Here is a 17,987-nt window from a genome sequence, read left to right as displayed (position 1 = left end):
GTCTCTGTCCTTTAGGGAAACAGCATCCAGCTTGCTTGTTAGATAAATAAAGACACTAATACCAGCAAAAAGTATATATTATAAGTATATATAAGTTAAATATTTTAATTTGACTAAAATGTCCTAAAAAAACAAGCTTGAAGGATTTTTCCTCCTTATCATCACTGCCCATTTTATATGCTCTCCCAAAGAAGAGGTTCTGAGGGTCCCTGCTGTGTTTGCTGGCTGCGGAGATGAATGAATGGCAACCAGAAGCATTGATTTGCAGTGTGGGCCGCAGATCAAACCACAGGACAAAAGACCAGGCAGTGGGACAATGGAGGAACACAGTGGGCCGCATGGGAAACTAATGACAACCGGTCGATCAGGATGACCACAACCGACCACAGGCGCACTCATTCCAGGAAGGAAACAGGCCTAAAAACACGCGACAAGAAAGGTTAGCGAATCAGCTGCAGCTACACAACGAGGTAGCCCACTGTGGTGGTCAGAGGAGCGAGTTCTTTCAGGAGAAAAATATCCACAGGAACACAGATTACTGTTCTACCTTTTTATTCCTATTCTTTTCATCTGCTCTCTTTCTCAATCTTTTTCTTCATCCACTCCATTTCTGCAACCCCTGCTCGCCGGCCACAGACCATGAAGAAAGTAAATATGTGTGCAAGGTAAAGCAATCGGTTAACCTTTGAAATACCCTGGCAATGAGATCTGCCGCTCTTTACTCTTTTCAGCTGCAAAAAAAAAAAAAAAGAAGAAAGAAAAAAAAACACAAGGTTGGCCACCACTTCAGAGGGGATATTCAATATCCATGAGCTTTTTCATTTCACACTGATGAATAATTCAGGGTGACCTGCCCACCACTGAGGGAGAGAGAAAGAGGGGGTGGGAGACCAAAAAAGGAGGACTGGGGAGGTGTGCAGAGGTAGTTGTCCTTTTTAGTGAATGCAGCTGTTGCCGTTCGACATGCACAAAACCAATCTCCTCCCCAGCTGCCATGGAGAGAGGAATAATAGGGCAGAATTGATGACAGATATTGGGGAGATTATATCAAAGTGCTGCCATTCTTACAGCACGAGCAGTGAGTATGCATCGTTGCTATCCTGTAAACAAAACAGCCACGGAATAGGGACACTAGCAGTATAAACATGACAGTGTGATTTCCCAAAATAGCCAGACGATATTTCACACAACACACACACACACACACACACACACTGCTTGATTCAGTTTGAATTCAAAACTACTTCAGTGTGTTTTTTGGCCATTTCAAATCTTTGTTAGGATCCATTTAATCTTCAAATAAACACATGGAACACAAAATGCTCTGTTAAAAAGTGCACTGAAACCAGAAAACTACTTTAACCATGTGTAGACAAACTCATAATGCTTTTGAAAACCAATTTACATTATTAATTAATAGCAGCACAGTAGATGGGAGAAAACCTAGGACCTCAGGCCCACTCGGACCAGGGGCGGCACTTTTGACCCTGTGCAGAGGTCAGCTGCTACTATCCTGCATGCATACAAACACACACTCAAGCTGTCACAAGCAGAGGGAGACCAGCTGTTCCTCATTCGCTTGAAGGCTCCGTTCCCTCCACGGGTTGGCTGGCTTCGCAAAAACCATTAATCCCTCTGTGAACGCAACCGATGGTTTGGAAAGATCAACCATGAGAAAACAACAAGGGAGGGGTGGCGGGCAAGATGGAGATGGGCCTCGACAACACTTTTTCCTTTCACTTATTTTTTTTTTCCTGAGAAAAAACTACTGCAGTGGAAAAATAGATTTTCATGGCCATATTTCCCCGGGGGCTCAAACAATACAGAGGCCGGGTGGAGATGGAGCAGCAGATAGTTCATGTAACATTTACCAAGTTCTCGAGAAACTGGAGACACATGACAGAAGGACTGTGCACAGATAAGCGTTTAAGAATCTAGAGGTTAACAGCGGCCTTTAACAGCGCAGTCATCACAGGAGTATACAGTGCAGTGAGAAAATGCTTTTTCATTGTTTGAGGTTTGCACTTTTAAATTAAGCCATGACTGGTAGGTTAAAGTGCTGACTTCCAATGTTTATTTGAAGGTGTAAACAGTCAGTGTACAACTCATAGCCCTTTTTATACACATAAAACACACAATAAAACAGACCCGTAACATGCAGAGATGGCAAGTTTTTTATGGGTATGAGTGTGCTTGACAGACCAAGACAGCTACATGATTTCATTCCAACTGATCATTCATTTAGGCTGAAGGCAAAAAGCCCCTGGAACAAGTGCTCGCTGGTATCTGTGGGTCAAAGACTTCAGACCGTCATTGATGACGAAGACTTTGAGCAAATATTAAATGAAATGAGTTTATTCAAGTTTTTTGTTAACTTGCCAGATTAGTTTCTGTACCTTAAAAATAAGGAAGCAATGAAGGCAAAGGGTTACAACTCCTACACTGTTCATCTTGCAAGTGGAAACACTCAACTTAAAGCTGAAAGTCAGCACTTTAACCTCACAGTCATCGTTTCATTTAAAATTCATTCATTCATTCATTCATTCATGTGCTGCAGACCTAGCCTATATGACAAAATGTTACTCTTTAACTGCATTGTACATGTTTGAATAGGCATGGTTTGCATAGATACAGTACTTGCATACAACAATGCATACATGTGGTGTTGTGCGAGATTAATACTGAGTTACACTGATTATTGTTATGCAGCTACATTCCATGTAGTAACCCCTGACCAATGCCATGTGAGCTGAAACCTTTTGTCTGTCTCCACTCATTCATATCAAAGGGATTAGTGAGGATGACACAGACTCCCACAAACACGTGATGCCTGTATAGTAGCATCCACACATAGAAACACATATCCGTAGCACTCGTACACACACAAATACACACAGATGGTCAGCAGGATTTCCTCACTCTAATTCTTGGGCTATTCCTAGAAAGGTAACTTAAGCCATTAGACCCTAACCCATTGCCACATCAACAAGTAGTAAGGAAGGGGTCAATATACAGCACAGTCAGGAAGTATTAGGACAGTGATACATTGTTGTTGTGTTACCTCTGTACTCAAGGACATTGTAGTTGAAATAAAAAAATTACATCTTTTCTATGAGGGTGTTTACATCCATGTAAGATAAACACTGTAGGGACTGCAGCCCTTTTGATACCAAAACACTTCATATTTAATTAGCAGACTCATGTCTGAAATCTATGACCCACTGACGGGCCTCAACCTCTTGGTTGTTTCCCTCACTCTGGTTTCTGCGAGTGAAACACATGATCAATTGGAATGAGGTCAGGAGACTAACTCTTCACCATAAAACCTCTTGGTTTTCTTGTCTTTATGCTTATGATCATTGTCCTGCCTGCTGCATTGATCTAAAGTTGGGGGAACAATTAAAAGTGTTAGAAGGTTACGAGACTGTTGGACATCAACACCCTCAAACAGCCTTAAAGCTGTTTAATCTCAGATCCAAAAGTAGAGCCAAAACAATGACAATTATATCACTGTCCTAATACTGTCTGACAGCACTATATACAGTGGTGCTCATAAGTTTATGAACCCATGCTAAAGTTGACTAAAAAGAGGAATAAAAAAAATCATCTTTTGGAAATTGATCTTAATGCCTTAATTAAAAAAATGAGGATGGGAATTTAACATAGGGGTGTACTTATGCCCCCTGCATTTTAAGGAAGAACATTACATTTATTTACGATACATTATTCATTCACAAAGAAAATTGGTGCCCTTAAAGGTTGGATTTTTCCTCATTTTTTTTAATTAAGGCATTAAGATCAATTTCCAAAAGATGATTTTTGTATTCCTCTTTTTAGTCAACTTTAGCATGGGTTCATAAATGTATGAGTGCCACTGTATGCACAGTGGATAGTGCTAGTCATAGGAAGAAAGAGACAGATAGAGGAAACTTAAGGTCTTGTCCCAATGTTATGCTGTCACATCCTGCGGCCTCAGATGAAGACAAACACTTCCTGCTGCTGAGAGAGGGACAGCTGTGGTCTGTGTATATGTGTAGTAAGAAAAGGGGGGCCGCAGCATTGTGTATCAAACGCACACACATCTGTGTATGTCAGAAGACAAAAAATACTTTGGAGTTATGCATAAGAGGCAACACCGTAACCACTACATCAAAGCACCTTCATAAAATCAAAAAAGTACAGTGGCTGCACAGGAAGACAAACACTACCCTGTGTCTAAAACAAACCCATAATACAGGAATATGCAGTTTAAGGCCACACTGACATACAGGGGATGTTTCTTTATGACTAGCCAGTGGAAAACTGGAGTGCACACTAAAATCAATGTCAGACACCTGAAAAAAGCAGTTTAGCCAAGGACAGCTGAGAGCACATTAGGCATGCATCCTCGTGGATGTCCTTCCAAATACAGGCAGGGAAATTAAAATCACATTCAGGCTCCCATAGGAGCAATGCACTGGAAGGTTACATAACTGTCAGCCGCATCAGTGATGGCTTCCTGTCAAAAAGGGGAAAAAAAGGGATCTGCAATGTTTTGACTAACCTCCCAGGAAGGAGCAGATACAACCTGGGTACATGGGCACCAAGAGAACAGACTTATACAGGTGAACACGTCAACTGACACATTCCATATGGCTACGAGAGGCTGTTGCCAAGTTCTGGTGTCTCTCTTTTCTGTGTGCTACAAGCCCTGCCCCCAAACACACCACCGCCTCCTAATTCTCCAGCCTAGAAAAGTACAGCTGAAGATGTTCTGCGGATTAACTCCACAAGGAAACCACGTGCTGGCATTTGTGGACAACATGCAAGCATCCACCTTAGTTAATCTACTGAGCACGCACACAATTCAGGCTACTAGCCAACCACGTCTCTAACTAGCAGGTTGGCTATTCTGCTTCACGTGACATAATAGTTATATTTACCCACCTGTGCTGCTCTGTGGGATGCTACTGACAGACAACTCCATGGCCAATGCGAATGCTGCAAGGCGCTCTCCTTACTTTGGGTGGAAGGGAACTGTTGCAACTAAGCTTGACTCAACCGTTTAATGCCATTATTAACACTACTTATGGCCTTAGCCAACCAAGACAGTGTCCAGCGAAGACGAGTACACAGGCAGGGCCCTCCCACCTGCACCTTTTACATAAATATTTTAAGGAGCTACTGATTTCACTGAAGCCTACATCTTTGCTTTTAAAACTCTGCATTGAGAATATGAACAATATAGAAATGTGGATGCCTCAGCGGCTATGTGTAAATTTACACTTTGATGTAAGATGATAAAGAGAGAAGACTGGTTTGTATCAGAAGAACAACCAATTTATTCAGTAGGTGCAAAAGGAATAATGTGTCAACTTTCATCAATATGCATGTTTGAACATAAAACACCATGCATGTCTTCACTGGTGTACTAAAGCCTTTGCACAAGAAATGAGAAGCAGTCTCTTGAGATGTGCACTGTACAAGGAGAGAGAGAGAGAGAAGGGGGGGGATTGGGAGGGGGAGTAGAGCGAAATGTTTTCATTAAGTGCCCTGCAACATCTTCTTATTGTCACTAAATTTTCTCCTACTCAAAACTGCACACGACTGCTCAAGAAAAAGAGTAACAAGTGCACAGAATAAATGTGCAACGTTGCACACAGAGCTCCACTTTTCCCCTTTGCTTAAATGTGAAGATTATCTATCTCTTATTACCACCGAAACCTAGGTTGCATAGCAACACACAATTAAGAAGTATGCTTTTCGATCGGCGGCAAGGGCTGCCCATTATCAGATGGAGTTACTGAAGCAACAAATGTCAGCTACATGCAAATGAGTTTGTTGTGCTAAAAGTGTATTGGAGGGAGGAGGGGGGCTACCACTGTGGCCTTGGAAAGCAGTGTGAATTAGCATGAAGCTCAAAAAGGGACTTCCCACTCCCACCTCCCCCAACTCCTTCCCCCTCCTCTAAAACTTGCACCTCGCTTCTTAATTTGACAACACATGAAGGGGTGCCACTTCATAAAAATCATCACTCGGTGAGTGCAGCAGCCCGCAGACCCATTAGGGCGCTGACACACAGAGCCGATTATCGGCCGTCGGAACCGTCTGGCGAGGTCGGTGACTCGAGACTGTTCCGTGTGTCCCGTGCCGTCGTCTGTCCGAGGAGCCGTCAGCCTTCATTTTGGCCGACACGACATGTTCAGTTGGAGACAGGGCAGTCGGGACTCACCCAGAAATGGCGAGCGGATGAGCCTCTCAAAATCTGACGAAAATCTTTTAAACTAACCTTTGTCCATCTGAAATGAAGACAGATTCAGCAACTGTATGGCCTGTTTCTCGCTTAAAATGTTTTCAGAAACACGTTTTGGTGACCTATTTTAGTACAATATGAGATCGTAACAAGCCGCCATGACAGTCTGGCTGTGAATTTCCGGAGAAAAAAGAACCACGTGACGCGTTCGTCCAATCAGCTGCCGGTTTTTATTTTCAGCGCCGCCTGCTGCTATGGAGACGTATTACGTTTCGCACACGCGCAGAGCGTTTGCTCAAGTCGGCGTCTCTTCGGTGTGTTCTGAGGCACTTTTTGGACCTCGGGGACCCGACTGATCAGTCCAATTGCCTTTTCTGCCGACGGTCGGCCGTCTGGTTGGTGTGTAACTACCTTTAGAAAGACAGGCAAGATACAGGGTTACATGGCATAAAAGCAAGCTTAAAAGACCCTAAGCTCATCAGCTCTCATCAGCCGGAAAATATATAAACTTGTTAAAAGGGAGAAATCAAGGCCTTTATGTATCAAAATCAGCTGAAATGATGCCTTGCTCTCACGGTAAACTGAGCATAAAAAGCTGCCACAATACTTTATTAACCTTGTATGAGACAAACAGGTTCCACAAATAAATCAACACAATTATGGGTTCTGTGAGGCCACTGAGGATGAGCAATTAACATATTCACAGAAATATGTGGTTTAAAAGAATACACCATTCATTGTAGAAAACAAACAAAAAGACAAGTTCGGATTTGCCACCTTCAAAAAGAGAAACATTTCTTTCTTACTGTCACTCAATAAAAATGTAAATTGACTAATGAATTGGTTTTACTTTCAAATAACTTTTCAGTTTGAGCAGGTAGAGAAAATTTAATTTTCATATACCTACTGTCTGAGGTGAGAACAATTGAGTTTGTTTGTAAGTATAGCATACAAAGCAAATAAATGAAAGAATGTTTAGGTGGCACTACAATGCAACCAGAATTTCAAACGGACAACAAGGTGTCTATAAAAAACATCATCTATTATAGTCACAACTATACGTACATCCAATTAGTGCAATTGGATTTGAGGGAGTTAAGCCCTGATTAGGTGAGAGTAGAGTGTAAAATAGAATGACAGCAACTCTACATCAAGGAAACTTTTATATACTAGAAACAAGCTTGAAATGTATGCAATATTTACTAACGCTGTCTTGTTAAAAAAGAAAAGAAAAGGGGTTTGTGAGTATATTAAGAGAACAGCTAGTAAACACTCTCCTGTATTTTAGTGTTTACATTGTAGAAGAAACCTTGAAAAAGCAAGGCGGACCTACGTAACAACTCCTAAAACACCCTGTTGCTTCAAAAAGGATTCTGACCATTAAACAAAGTGAAAGAAAATGACAGAAACAATTTTGACCTCAATAACTGTGCTGCACACAAGAAATGTTTCAACTTGGTGATGAGACAGGATCCCCTCCGGCAAATGACACAACCCTGTTGCAATACTTGTATAAATAGTTGCGTAATTTAAAAAAAGACCTCTCAGAGCAAAGCTGCTTAACTTGTCAAATGCATCTTACATGCAAGTCTACTTCTTTGTTCAAAAAGACTGTCGGTCTGATTTGTTTTGTAGTATGCCAAAAATCTATCTATTGTATACAGAATTAAATCTCACTGTGCATTTAATCCATGACCAAACAAAATCAGAATAAACGATTTCCAAAACCTACAGAAAAAATATAAATCAACAAGCAACAGCAACAAGGGCAGAGGAGAGAGGGTTTGACGAAATTATAGAGAAAGGTGAGGTTTGACATTACTTGTGTCAGGTGTGGTGACCATGGTTGAGACTATGACAGGTGGACCAGTGCGACGTCCTACCATCTTGGTGTTGTTAAGGTTTTGCACTTGGTGAGTGGAGGAAGAAGTTGCAGGAGCATTGGTACTCTCAGGGGCAGCATTGATCCCTTTCCGGAGAAGTTGGGGGCTGTGAAGTGGGCTTGGCGCTGCTACTGGCGATGGTGCGGGAAGGTTGGTGGCTCTCTTCATCAGCTCCATGGGGGAATAGGAGCCAGAGAAGGTTTTGGGCGCTGCTCCAGGGGTGCCCGGGGCTGGTGGAGGCTGTTGTCCAAGAGCAGACATGGCAAGACCAGTATGGGCATTGTACATGGAGACGGGTCTTCCCTGAGTCACAGCACTACTATATCCTCCAGCGCTGAGCGGCAAAGCTCCAGTTGCCAGTTGCCGTGCTGCTGGGTAGGAGGTGGTCTCCAGGAGGTGCTGGGAGGGTGCGCTGCTGGGTCTTCTACCAAGATACTCTCCCATCCTGGGGGACGCATTCTGGATGGAGGTGGGAGGTTGGTGCATCAGGCTGGCGTCCATGGTCAAACCCTGGGGCTGCATGTAGACATCATTGCGATAGCTAAAACTATTGGATCGGGCACGCATAACCGTCCCGCTCTCCTTGCAACCAAGCGCCACCCGGGACAGAACACGGGCCTGGGCCAAGTTAGGAGCCACAGAGCGGACATCATGGTCCTCCATCATTCCTAGCATGGCAGTGGAATCAAAGCCATGCTGCAGCAGGAGAGTAATAGTGCTCTCGGCCAAGCCTTCAGCTCGCAGGAAAGCCAAGAAGGCAGGGTCCACCATCCTCTTGGGGTCTGCAGTGCTGGGATAGTGATGAGGCATGCTGGATGACATTCCAGCTGTGGCTGAGCTGGGATCATAGTTTTGGTCATAAGAAAACCTCTGGGAGGCTACAGCTCCATAAGCCCGGGGGAGAGCTCCGTCCATTCCCTGAGAAGCTGGGTCCACCCCTGAACAGGTGGCAGGTAGACGGCGGGGGTCCAGGGACAAACTGTTGAAATTGTTATAAGCTTGGTGAGCAGAGAAAGACGGTGGCTCAGCAGCGTAAATAGGATGAAGGGGCTGAACCCCGTAGACTGCAGGAGAGGAAAAGCGGCCACCAATACGGTGGATGTCTGGGATCATCTTAGATCCCAGAGTTTCCCTGTACAAACGGCTCAGCTCATGAACGGGAAGAGGAGGAGGTGGCGGAGGAGGCGGGGGAGGAGGGGGAGGAGGCGCGGGGGTAGGTGTTGAAGCAGAGGGCAGCACAGAAGGTGTGGCCCTTGCCTGTCCTTGATCCCAGGTAGGCCTCACCCCCCCAGTGCTGGGCCCATAATGCAAGGCTGATCTGGTGAGCAGGTGGTAGTTATCCCTATAAAGCCCTGACTCTTCAGGTAGCTGACCAGATAAGGTAGCGTCAGATAGGTAGTAATCCTGAGGTGGTGCAGAGGCACGGCCTGCCATCATTCGCCTGAGGTAGAGGCTGTTGCTGAGATCGGGCACAGAGTTTTTCCTCAGTAGCTGCTGCCCTTGCCGGTCCTGATGGATCTGCCTGTACAGGGGGGGTTGGAAGTCTGGATCCGGTTTCTCACCGAGTTCTAGGTGATGGTGAAACCCCACTCCACCGTCTCCATCCAGTGCCAAAGAATTCCTATGACCAGCAATGGTGCCACAGTAGTGACAGCGACTTGCCGCCCTGTCGTTCTGACCTTCAGACCATTCTACACCACGCTGGCCCAGAGAGCCACCAAAATGCGACCGCTCACTTGAGTTAGGCATCAGTAAAGACAATAAAGCAGACAGCTATAAAAGCGGAAAATAGAGTTGGGTATTGTGTTTCAACTCTCCAATTACACTCACTCCCGTTCAAAAGGCTGGAGTGGAGAGAAAAGGAGAAAAGGTAAAGCATGAGGTACCCTTTTACCTGATCTGCAGCTGTAGCCCCCCCCACCCCTCACTCTTAAGTCTGTGCTATCATGTAGCTCCCTGCTGGCAGCCTATCTAAATAATTCAGACCTGGAAACATTAGAAATCCATGGGGAGATAGGCACAACATGACAAACACATAGAAAGAGTGCACACACACACACAAACACACACAAACAGAAAAAAAAAACACACCTTTAGGGAGAGGCTCTGTTCCATTCTACAGCAGGGATCATGCTTGTGCTGGGTGCCATGCTTACATTCCAAACTAAGACCGGGGTTAAAGAAATTGGGGTAAAAACACATGGTGGACAATGCCAACAGAATGGAGGAGGGGACGAGACGTGCTAATCCAATGGGGTTGATGCACGCCATTGGCAGGGACAGTCCTCTCGTCCACAGCGTTTGCCACAAGGGGATTAGCGTCAAACTAAAACCTACTTTAATCCACTGCCCCCTCTGACATCACTTGAACCAGATAGTGTACACAGCCAGCACGCTGCTGAGGCCCCTGGATGTGTTCACGGAGTGTAAAGCTACAGTGTTTACGGTGCTTAGTGGCTACTACTAACCCATTCGTTGGCAGCCGGCATTCCCCGGGCATGAATGGATCTTTCCCGAGGGACTGCGGAGGTTGGGGACTGACATGCTTTCTGTAGTGTGTCCCTAGAGAGTGGGGGAGGGGGGTGATTGCAAAGCCTGGACACACAAGTACTACTGAGGGTCAGATTTAATCCAGTGGCTACTAGAAGGAGGCCAGGAGATGCTCCACTCGAACCATGGAGAATGCATAGCCTCCTCTACTGGGCAACTACAGATTCACACACAGTATGTGAATACACAAAAACAAATACCCATACAGGCAAATGCATGCAAAGAGGAAAAATATGCAAGCATGCAATGTCTTTTTTTCTCACCCCCATAAATTAGAATGTCTGCTTATTACATTACTTAAATTATTCAAAACAATTAGCAGACTTGCTCATTTAATTGAATTTATTTCTAGTTATTATTTAAAATCAGCATGATTCAGGAGATGCAAAAGAAAAATATATCTTCAAAATTGCCATATAATACACAATAAGGCCATGCTATGCTTGCTTCAGAAGATTTTGATTCACAAATTGAATCGGCATAAACGGCACTGTTACCAGTCAAGTTTGATTTCCCCTCACAGAGCTCGCACCTTGCTACTTCATACGCCAGATGTACAACAGAGCAGATGTGGCTTATCTGAGATGTTGCCACCTGAGCGATAACTGCCGGTGTTTACTTGCCATGACAAGAGCAATGTAAACAAAAACCAGCGGCAGGAGGAGAAGAAAAGGGAGCTTTGATAAGTGTGTGATGGGAAAAGATCTGATAACACGGGAGGCTGCCAGCTTTGACTTCACCTTCTAGACAGACTGTGTGGGATAGAACAAGGCAGGAGGGGAGGGGGATATGATTGGACTGCACTGGACTGTGACAACTAGATGGCTACCAGCCTGTTTCTATTCTGTGCTTTATTTCGGTTTGAAATAGGGAACAGGGGTTTAAAGGAAGAGTTTTTGTAGCAAGTCGCAAGGGACATCATCTGCCTGCTCCTGAACCTGAGACACAGAGACAACGTGACTGAGATGGGCTGAATGAGTAACAAGAGACTTCCTATAGTCACACTCATTATGTTGTCCCACTACCTGTCAAGTCAGAGAAGGGAGATGCTCTATATATATATATATATATATATATATATATATATATATATATATATATATATATATATATATATATATATATATATATATATATATACATATATATATATATACACATTTTAGAGCTTAAGTGATGCAATCATGACATAATATTACAAAATAAATAAGTGTCTCATTATGGAACATCCGAATTGGAGAACATTAAGTAGGTCAAAATAAAAATAAATCATAACAGTTTCATTTTTCTATGGCCCTAAACAGTCCAGTATGATGCACATCTGAATGATGGTTTCTTTCATTAGAGGTAAAGCACACCTAGCAATTTCCTAGCAGTGATTTCTCAGTGCTGTCCTCCCAGGTCTGAGTCTCCCTGCGCTATTTTGTTGGCTGTAAAACACACCATTAATCACCGTGTTGTATCTCTCTACGGCGATCGCCGGCAATAACTTCTTTTAATAAGCCCCGTCCAGGGCCGTGTGTCACTCAGATCCCCGCTTCCTGACAAAATATGAATAACAATAATAAACATCTCAAGTACGGTCAGGCCACTGTTGCTAAAACCGAAACGAGGATATGGCACATCATATCCCCTGACATGCAAATTGCTGCATTTCCCACTATTCATAACCAAGAGAAGCTGGGGTACCATTTTCATCTTGTCTGCATTCTCTGATATGCCTCTCATGAGAGCTGCTCTATAATTAAGTGAGCATGCTATATTACACTCATCAAGCAACAGGGACCCTGTACTTGCTAGCATGAATAATACAATAGAAAAAAAAAGAAACCCCAAAGTTACACAGTGGATATTTGGTGAACAGTATAAAAGACCTCTAGGTACAATGTGTTGAACAGACGTCCAGCAACAGTCATGCCTTCGGAGCAATCTGGCCATCTTTCTAGGGCACAGGACGCTAACGGCGGGACTTGGCAGGCAGCTCAGGCAAAGATAGCTGCAGAATGATTTAGATAGCTGCGACTCTACAACTGCTGATCCATTAAACTTTCATGGGGACTTCATAAATTAAAACCATAACTGGAAGAACTTGAAAATTCTACTCAATTACTGTGATTGTACAGTATATTAAAGTTTTAACGAGCCCCTGGGCATTTTCTTGCTCTAACACAAGTACTACGAGAAGGGGGGAATGGGGGCGACGAGGATAGAAAAACACGTGGTACCAATTCGGGTTCGATTGCTTTCGGAGGTTCACATCTGCTGTGTTAGCAAAAGTCTGTCCTCCGCCTCTTTACCACCTCGCATGTCTGCAGTGTATGACACAGCATGTCACACATTTGCATGGGTGGGAGGAACGTGGGGTTCGCTACTGCAAACCTTTTATCAGAATGGCAAGACCTTTGGTAGACTTGGTGAGGTGCAACTGATTAGAGTTCTGTCTTCCATTTTAACGGTTTGGTTTGTTCCCTCTTTGCCTCGTGTGCAGCACTGCGCTCCGCCTGCCTATCATTATCAAGCCAGTGGCCCATACTGCATCACAGATGGGGCAGACAGAAGGGAGAGACGACAGCCCGCTTGCTTTTTGGAGAGACGATGAGTGTGAGAGAAGGGGGGGGGAGAGAGAGAGAGAGAGAGAGAGAGAGAGAGAGAGAGAAGAAGAAGAAGAAAGGATAGAACTGAAAATGTAATTTGCCTCCACGTCACTGATGAAAAAAAGATATGGAGTCTAGTTAAATGACAGAACACTTTTGCAATATGTTCAACTAAGCTGTGGTTGTAAACAGAAATGTAGTGGAGCGTACAAACATAATGAACTCTAAAAATCTAATATGGCATTTATCCTCTGTGGAGTTAAATGCATGGTTTTACAAAAGGTCCTCACACTTTTTATTTTACAAAACCTGGACACCATTGCATTCTTGTCTTGTTTTTCATCTAACAAAATAAGACCAACTCACGCTTAATGTTGTCTTAACCCAAGCAGCCTTACATTATTCTAATAAAACTACAAATACTTTATCCGATCAAATAATAATAATGTAAAAAAAAAAAAAATCTGAGTAATGGTTTGATCTCAGAACTCCACACAGCAGATTTTAATCGTCGATGCAACGGATGTATTGCAGTTACTCGAAATGATTTAAGGTTTGATACCCAGCCTTTATTTTCACATGAGCACAGAGCATTAACCCGCCACTCATTTGTGCTAGGTACAAAAACAAACAAATCCTACTCAAAGCCATAGACAGTATATAAGAATGGACCAACAGATCTGGACGGAGACCAGTGAAGGCCATTAGAAGCACTTTTCCGGTGATGGCTGAGCGTTACTGCGCAGCCTCCAACTGAGAGAGACGACGTAAATGTGACGTGAGCAACCTGTCTGAAAGTTGCAAGTCTTCTGGTAGCTGTGCCAAGAGAAATCTCAATCATTCCGAATCTTGCAGAGACGGAGAGTGTAGGTATATGTAAGTAGATAACATAGGCACAGGCTAATTATTGCTAACTAAAATGCTAGTTAACATTAGTAATTACACTTAAACAGCTAATGTGAGACGAAACTGCCTGCGCGCTTCTCCTGTACTATACGGTAATTCCTCTACTATGCGACAGTAAGTCGCGTGGTTATGACACAATCGTTAGCCTATTTTTACAAAAATGTCTGCTACGGAGCCATAACGTGAGATACAAGGTAATGGAGCCTGTCGTGTTTCTTTAGAAATAAACAATTTTACAAATAGAGTCTTTAAACGCTTCAGATGTAAAGTTATTCGCTGTCAAAGTGACGTCAAAATGAATGACAGTCAATGGAATGCTAACGGGAGGTGATGGCTTATTAGCATGAAAATGGCACCATAGGAGGTTCGCGGTCCGAGGAGAAGCTTACCCCCTTGCTCAAAGCGTAGACACACAAGGCTGTTATGTAAAGAATGGACACCTGACTGTTTATAAAACAAGCAAATATAATCATCACTAGAAAGAACAATTGGCTGCTGAGGTACTTTTGTTTTTTGTTCAGCAACTAATATGGATACATTACATTCCTAACTATGCAACTAGAAAGTGGATAAAATGCTGATGTTGATTAAACATTATCTGACTAGATTAAAGCTCCTCTAATCTAACCCAGAGGGGAAAACAGTATTGCAATCTACAAGCAAAACAACAATCTTAGCAAGAAAAAAAAAAGAACAGATCAGGAGCACAACTGTCCTCCCTCCCAGCCACTCGGCCCAGTTACTGCAGAATGAAAAACATTTGTTCAGCTCAAATTAAGCTGAGAACATTAAAAGGACCTGAGGCTGGGAGGAACATGGGCTGTGGCAGATCACTTCTCATCTCTTCAGATGACAGAAATGAATCTCTTCACCCCTGAGAGAGAGAGTGAGAGAGAGAAGGCTTCTCTCTATTCCTCATAACACTGAATTAAAGCTGATGCTTCCCAGCTGATGCTTTGATTGAGCTAACGAGCAGCTTTTGATATAAACAGTCACAACAGCTCCCTGCCTCCTTATTTGCAGACAGGCCAGATTATGCTAAATACATATCAAGGACTTTAATGGCTTAATCAGCCTTGTCATCTAGCCACCGGGTTTCTTTAGATACTGCATTTCTGATCCCACTGCCACAAATGCTGATTTAAAACAGCCAGAATGAACAATTCCACCAATGGTACGATGTTAAAAAAAAAAAAAAAACTTACATGGCGTTGGAAACAAGAGTTGTTTTTTAGTGTCGGGAAAACAATAGAAACAAAGGCGAAGGCTCTGTTGGACAGAGTGTGGTCTCAGCAGACGTTCTTTTGATAGAGAACGCTCCAGATTTTCGCTTGAAAGTGATTGAGGAGAGACAGCACAAATCATGGCTTCATCTGGTCTGTATCTGTTTGCCAACTGCGGGCCTGGTTGAAGTGTGAACCTGGATTAAGATGAGTTACTCCCGACAGTAGCTAAATAAGCGTGTGAGGATTTTACCTGCACGTGAAACAAAAAGCAGAGCTTTGCTTCAAGTGTGTTTTCTGCTTGCACGGTGACAATCGCCATGGCAGCCTTATCACGCCGCCACATGCAATCAGTAGGACAACTTTGCCTGGTCATTGGCTCATGAACAAATCACAAATCACAAGCTGTTTTTTTTTTTTTTTTCTTTATGCCCTCACAATGGCCGCCAGAGGACTGATTCACTGATCATGTATGATGGCCATCTGGAGAGTTAGAGAGAGTGAAAGTGTGTGTGTGTGTGTGTGTGTGTGTGTGTGTGAGAGAGAGAGAGAAGGAACGTCGGCAGGTACGCTCACCATGAAGTAGCTCTGCATGCATCACAGCAACACCTGTTACCATCTTTCTGTGCGTCTCCTGTGGGCTTTGAGCTCGCGCCCAGCAGAGCAGACTAACTGTTGTTCCCCCAGGAATGACTAACTACTTCAGCTGTCTGATTCACATAAATACAACAGCTGCATGTGGACTACAACTCTAATCAGGAAGGACTTCCACCAATGAACGATCCACCTGTGATATGAAATATGACTGCTTTATTGAGTCGCCTTTATGAATATTCAATATTATCCCTTACTGACTTTCAGTGGAGTCCTATCGCCATGATATAATCTTGTCATGTTATTGTTTTACAAAATGCAATGCCATGCAAATTACTTCATTTGTAATCAAAAACTGATAATCATTTATGAGAAGACTGATACCACTCACATGGCTGTACACTAAGTGTAAAGCTACTTTCAGCAGCTGGCAAGACTGGAAACAGGTGGACACAGTTAGCCTAGCGCCAGTGGTGTAGTCTTATGTATTGTAGTGGGTATACTGTACCACATTTTTTTTCCTGGCTCAGAATGGGCCAAAAGGACAAAAATAAAATAGGCTATTTATATTTGTCTTAAATGTGTGGTGAAGGGAGGATACTGGTATTAGTGTAGGCGGAGCATTTGGGCCCTGTCGCTACGCACACACTACGCACTGCGCTCAGCGAGGAGCGGGTCGATGAAAGATGAGAAAGGTCTCTTTGCATGTTCTGCAGTGTTAGTTTAGTTTGCTGTCACATTACTCGACCCAGTATTTGTGAATACAAATATCTGAAGTGAAAGTTATGTCACAAATATATGTTGTTGCGTATCATTGCACATTTTTAAGTGGGTATATGGAAACCCTGGAGATTTCTTAGTGGGTATACTGCGTATACCTGCGTATCACGTAGACTATACCACTGCCTAGCGCTGTCCAAAGGGAATGAAATCTGCCTACCAGCACCTCTAAAACTCACTAAAACGTTAAACGTCTCGTTTTTTTAATCTGTAGAGTATAAAAACGACAATTCAGCATTTTACACAGGGTTATGTAATAAATAATTTCTTGGCCAGGACCACTAACTTCCTGAAGTCTCTGCTGGTTGCCTGGCAACTGGTCCTGGCCAAAAAATGGCCATAAGCTTTAGAGGTGGTGACAGGCTGATCTCTGGACAGAGCTAGCCTGGCTAAGCTAAGCCAACCAGCTGCCAATGGTTGCTACATATTTACCATACAGACACAAAAGCGGTATCAATGTTCTCATCTAACTCTCAGCAAGAATGCAAACAAGCTTATTAACCAATATGTCAAAATATTCTAAGTTGTTTAACACATTTACATTCTACAATTACACGTTCTTCACTTTTTCTAAGGTACCAATTAGGTACCTTAGACTAAATTGATTAAAGGGACAGAAGGCGGACAGAAACAGGATAAAACGTTTTTAGGTTGCTAGTCAAATTGTTTTAATGGAGGTGGGGTTTTAGGATTATTTATAAAATCCTGGCTACAGCTTCTTTTTTCATTGACAATGTACTCTAATGTATTCTCCTAATTCATTTCTCCTAAGCATTTTCAAATGCTACAAGGTACTACTTTGGATCAGCAATTCAGCATCATTTTTCTACAGCAGCGGCAGAGTCCACAAACTAGGATTGGATTTCTTGGGCCTAACTATTGGCTTTTACAGGATGCTCCGCATATGTCCTTCATTTCATGTGCACAACGCCGTTGATGTGCTTACATCATGCTGCAAAACAAATATACTGGCACTGAGGGTAATGTTGCGTCTAGCTTCATTTTCCAGCACTGCAGTCATGTCTGCCTCTCCCTGCGCTGGCTCCAGGAGGGCCCAGCAGCTTAACAAGCCTCTCGGGGATCCAGACAGCAGAGAGGAGATGATTTTACCTCAGGACGCAGTCTGACAGACACACACAAACAAACACATATGCACACACTCACACTGGGCAAAGACAAACAAGTGGGTTTAAAAATGCACATCAACAAGGTTTCAGACACAGTT

The 17,987-nt window shown here is 43.3% G+C and overlaps 1 protein-coding gene across 7 annotated transcripts in view; it reads right to left on the bottom strand.

Moving 5' to 3' along the window:
* ctbp2l (C-terminal binding protein 2, like) overlaps positions 1-17,987 on the bottom strand; it is a 97,262-nt gene that overhangs the window by 35,308 nt on the left and 43,967 nt on the right. The window contains exon 1 of one of the 7 annotated variants that reach the window (XM_078278499.1): positions 8,055-9,864. The exons of the other annotated variants lie outside the window; for them this stretch is intronic. Coding sequence (XP_078134625.1) covers positions 8,055-9,864 — 1,810 coding nt within the window. Of the gene's footprint in view, positions 1-8,054; positions 9,865-17,987 lie in introns of those variants that run through there. 7 annotated transcript variants of the gene reach the window in all.

Source organism: Sander vitreus, chromosome 21, assembly GCF_031162955.1.
Source record: "Sander vitreus isolate 19-12246 chromosome 21, sanVit1, whole genome shotgun sequence".
Classification (NCBI taxonomy): domain Eukaryota; kingdom Metazoa; phylum Chordata; class Actinopteri; order Perciformes; family Percidae; genus Sander; species Sander vitreus.
The sequence above is the reverse complement of the archived record's forward strand: the minus strand, read 5'-3'. Positions and strand labels throughout refer to the sequence as shown.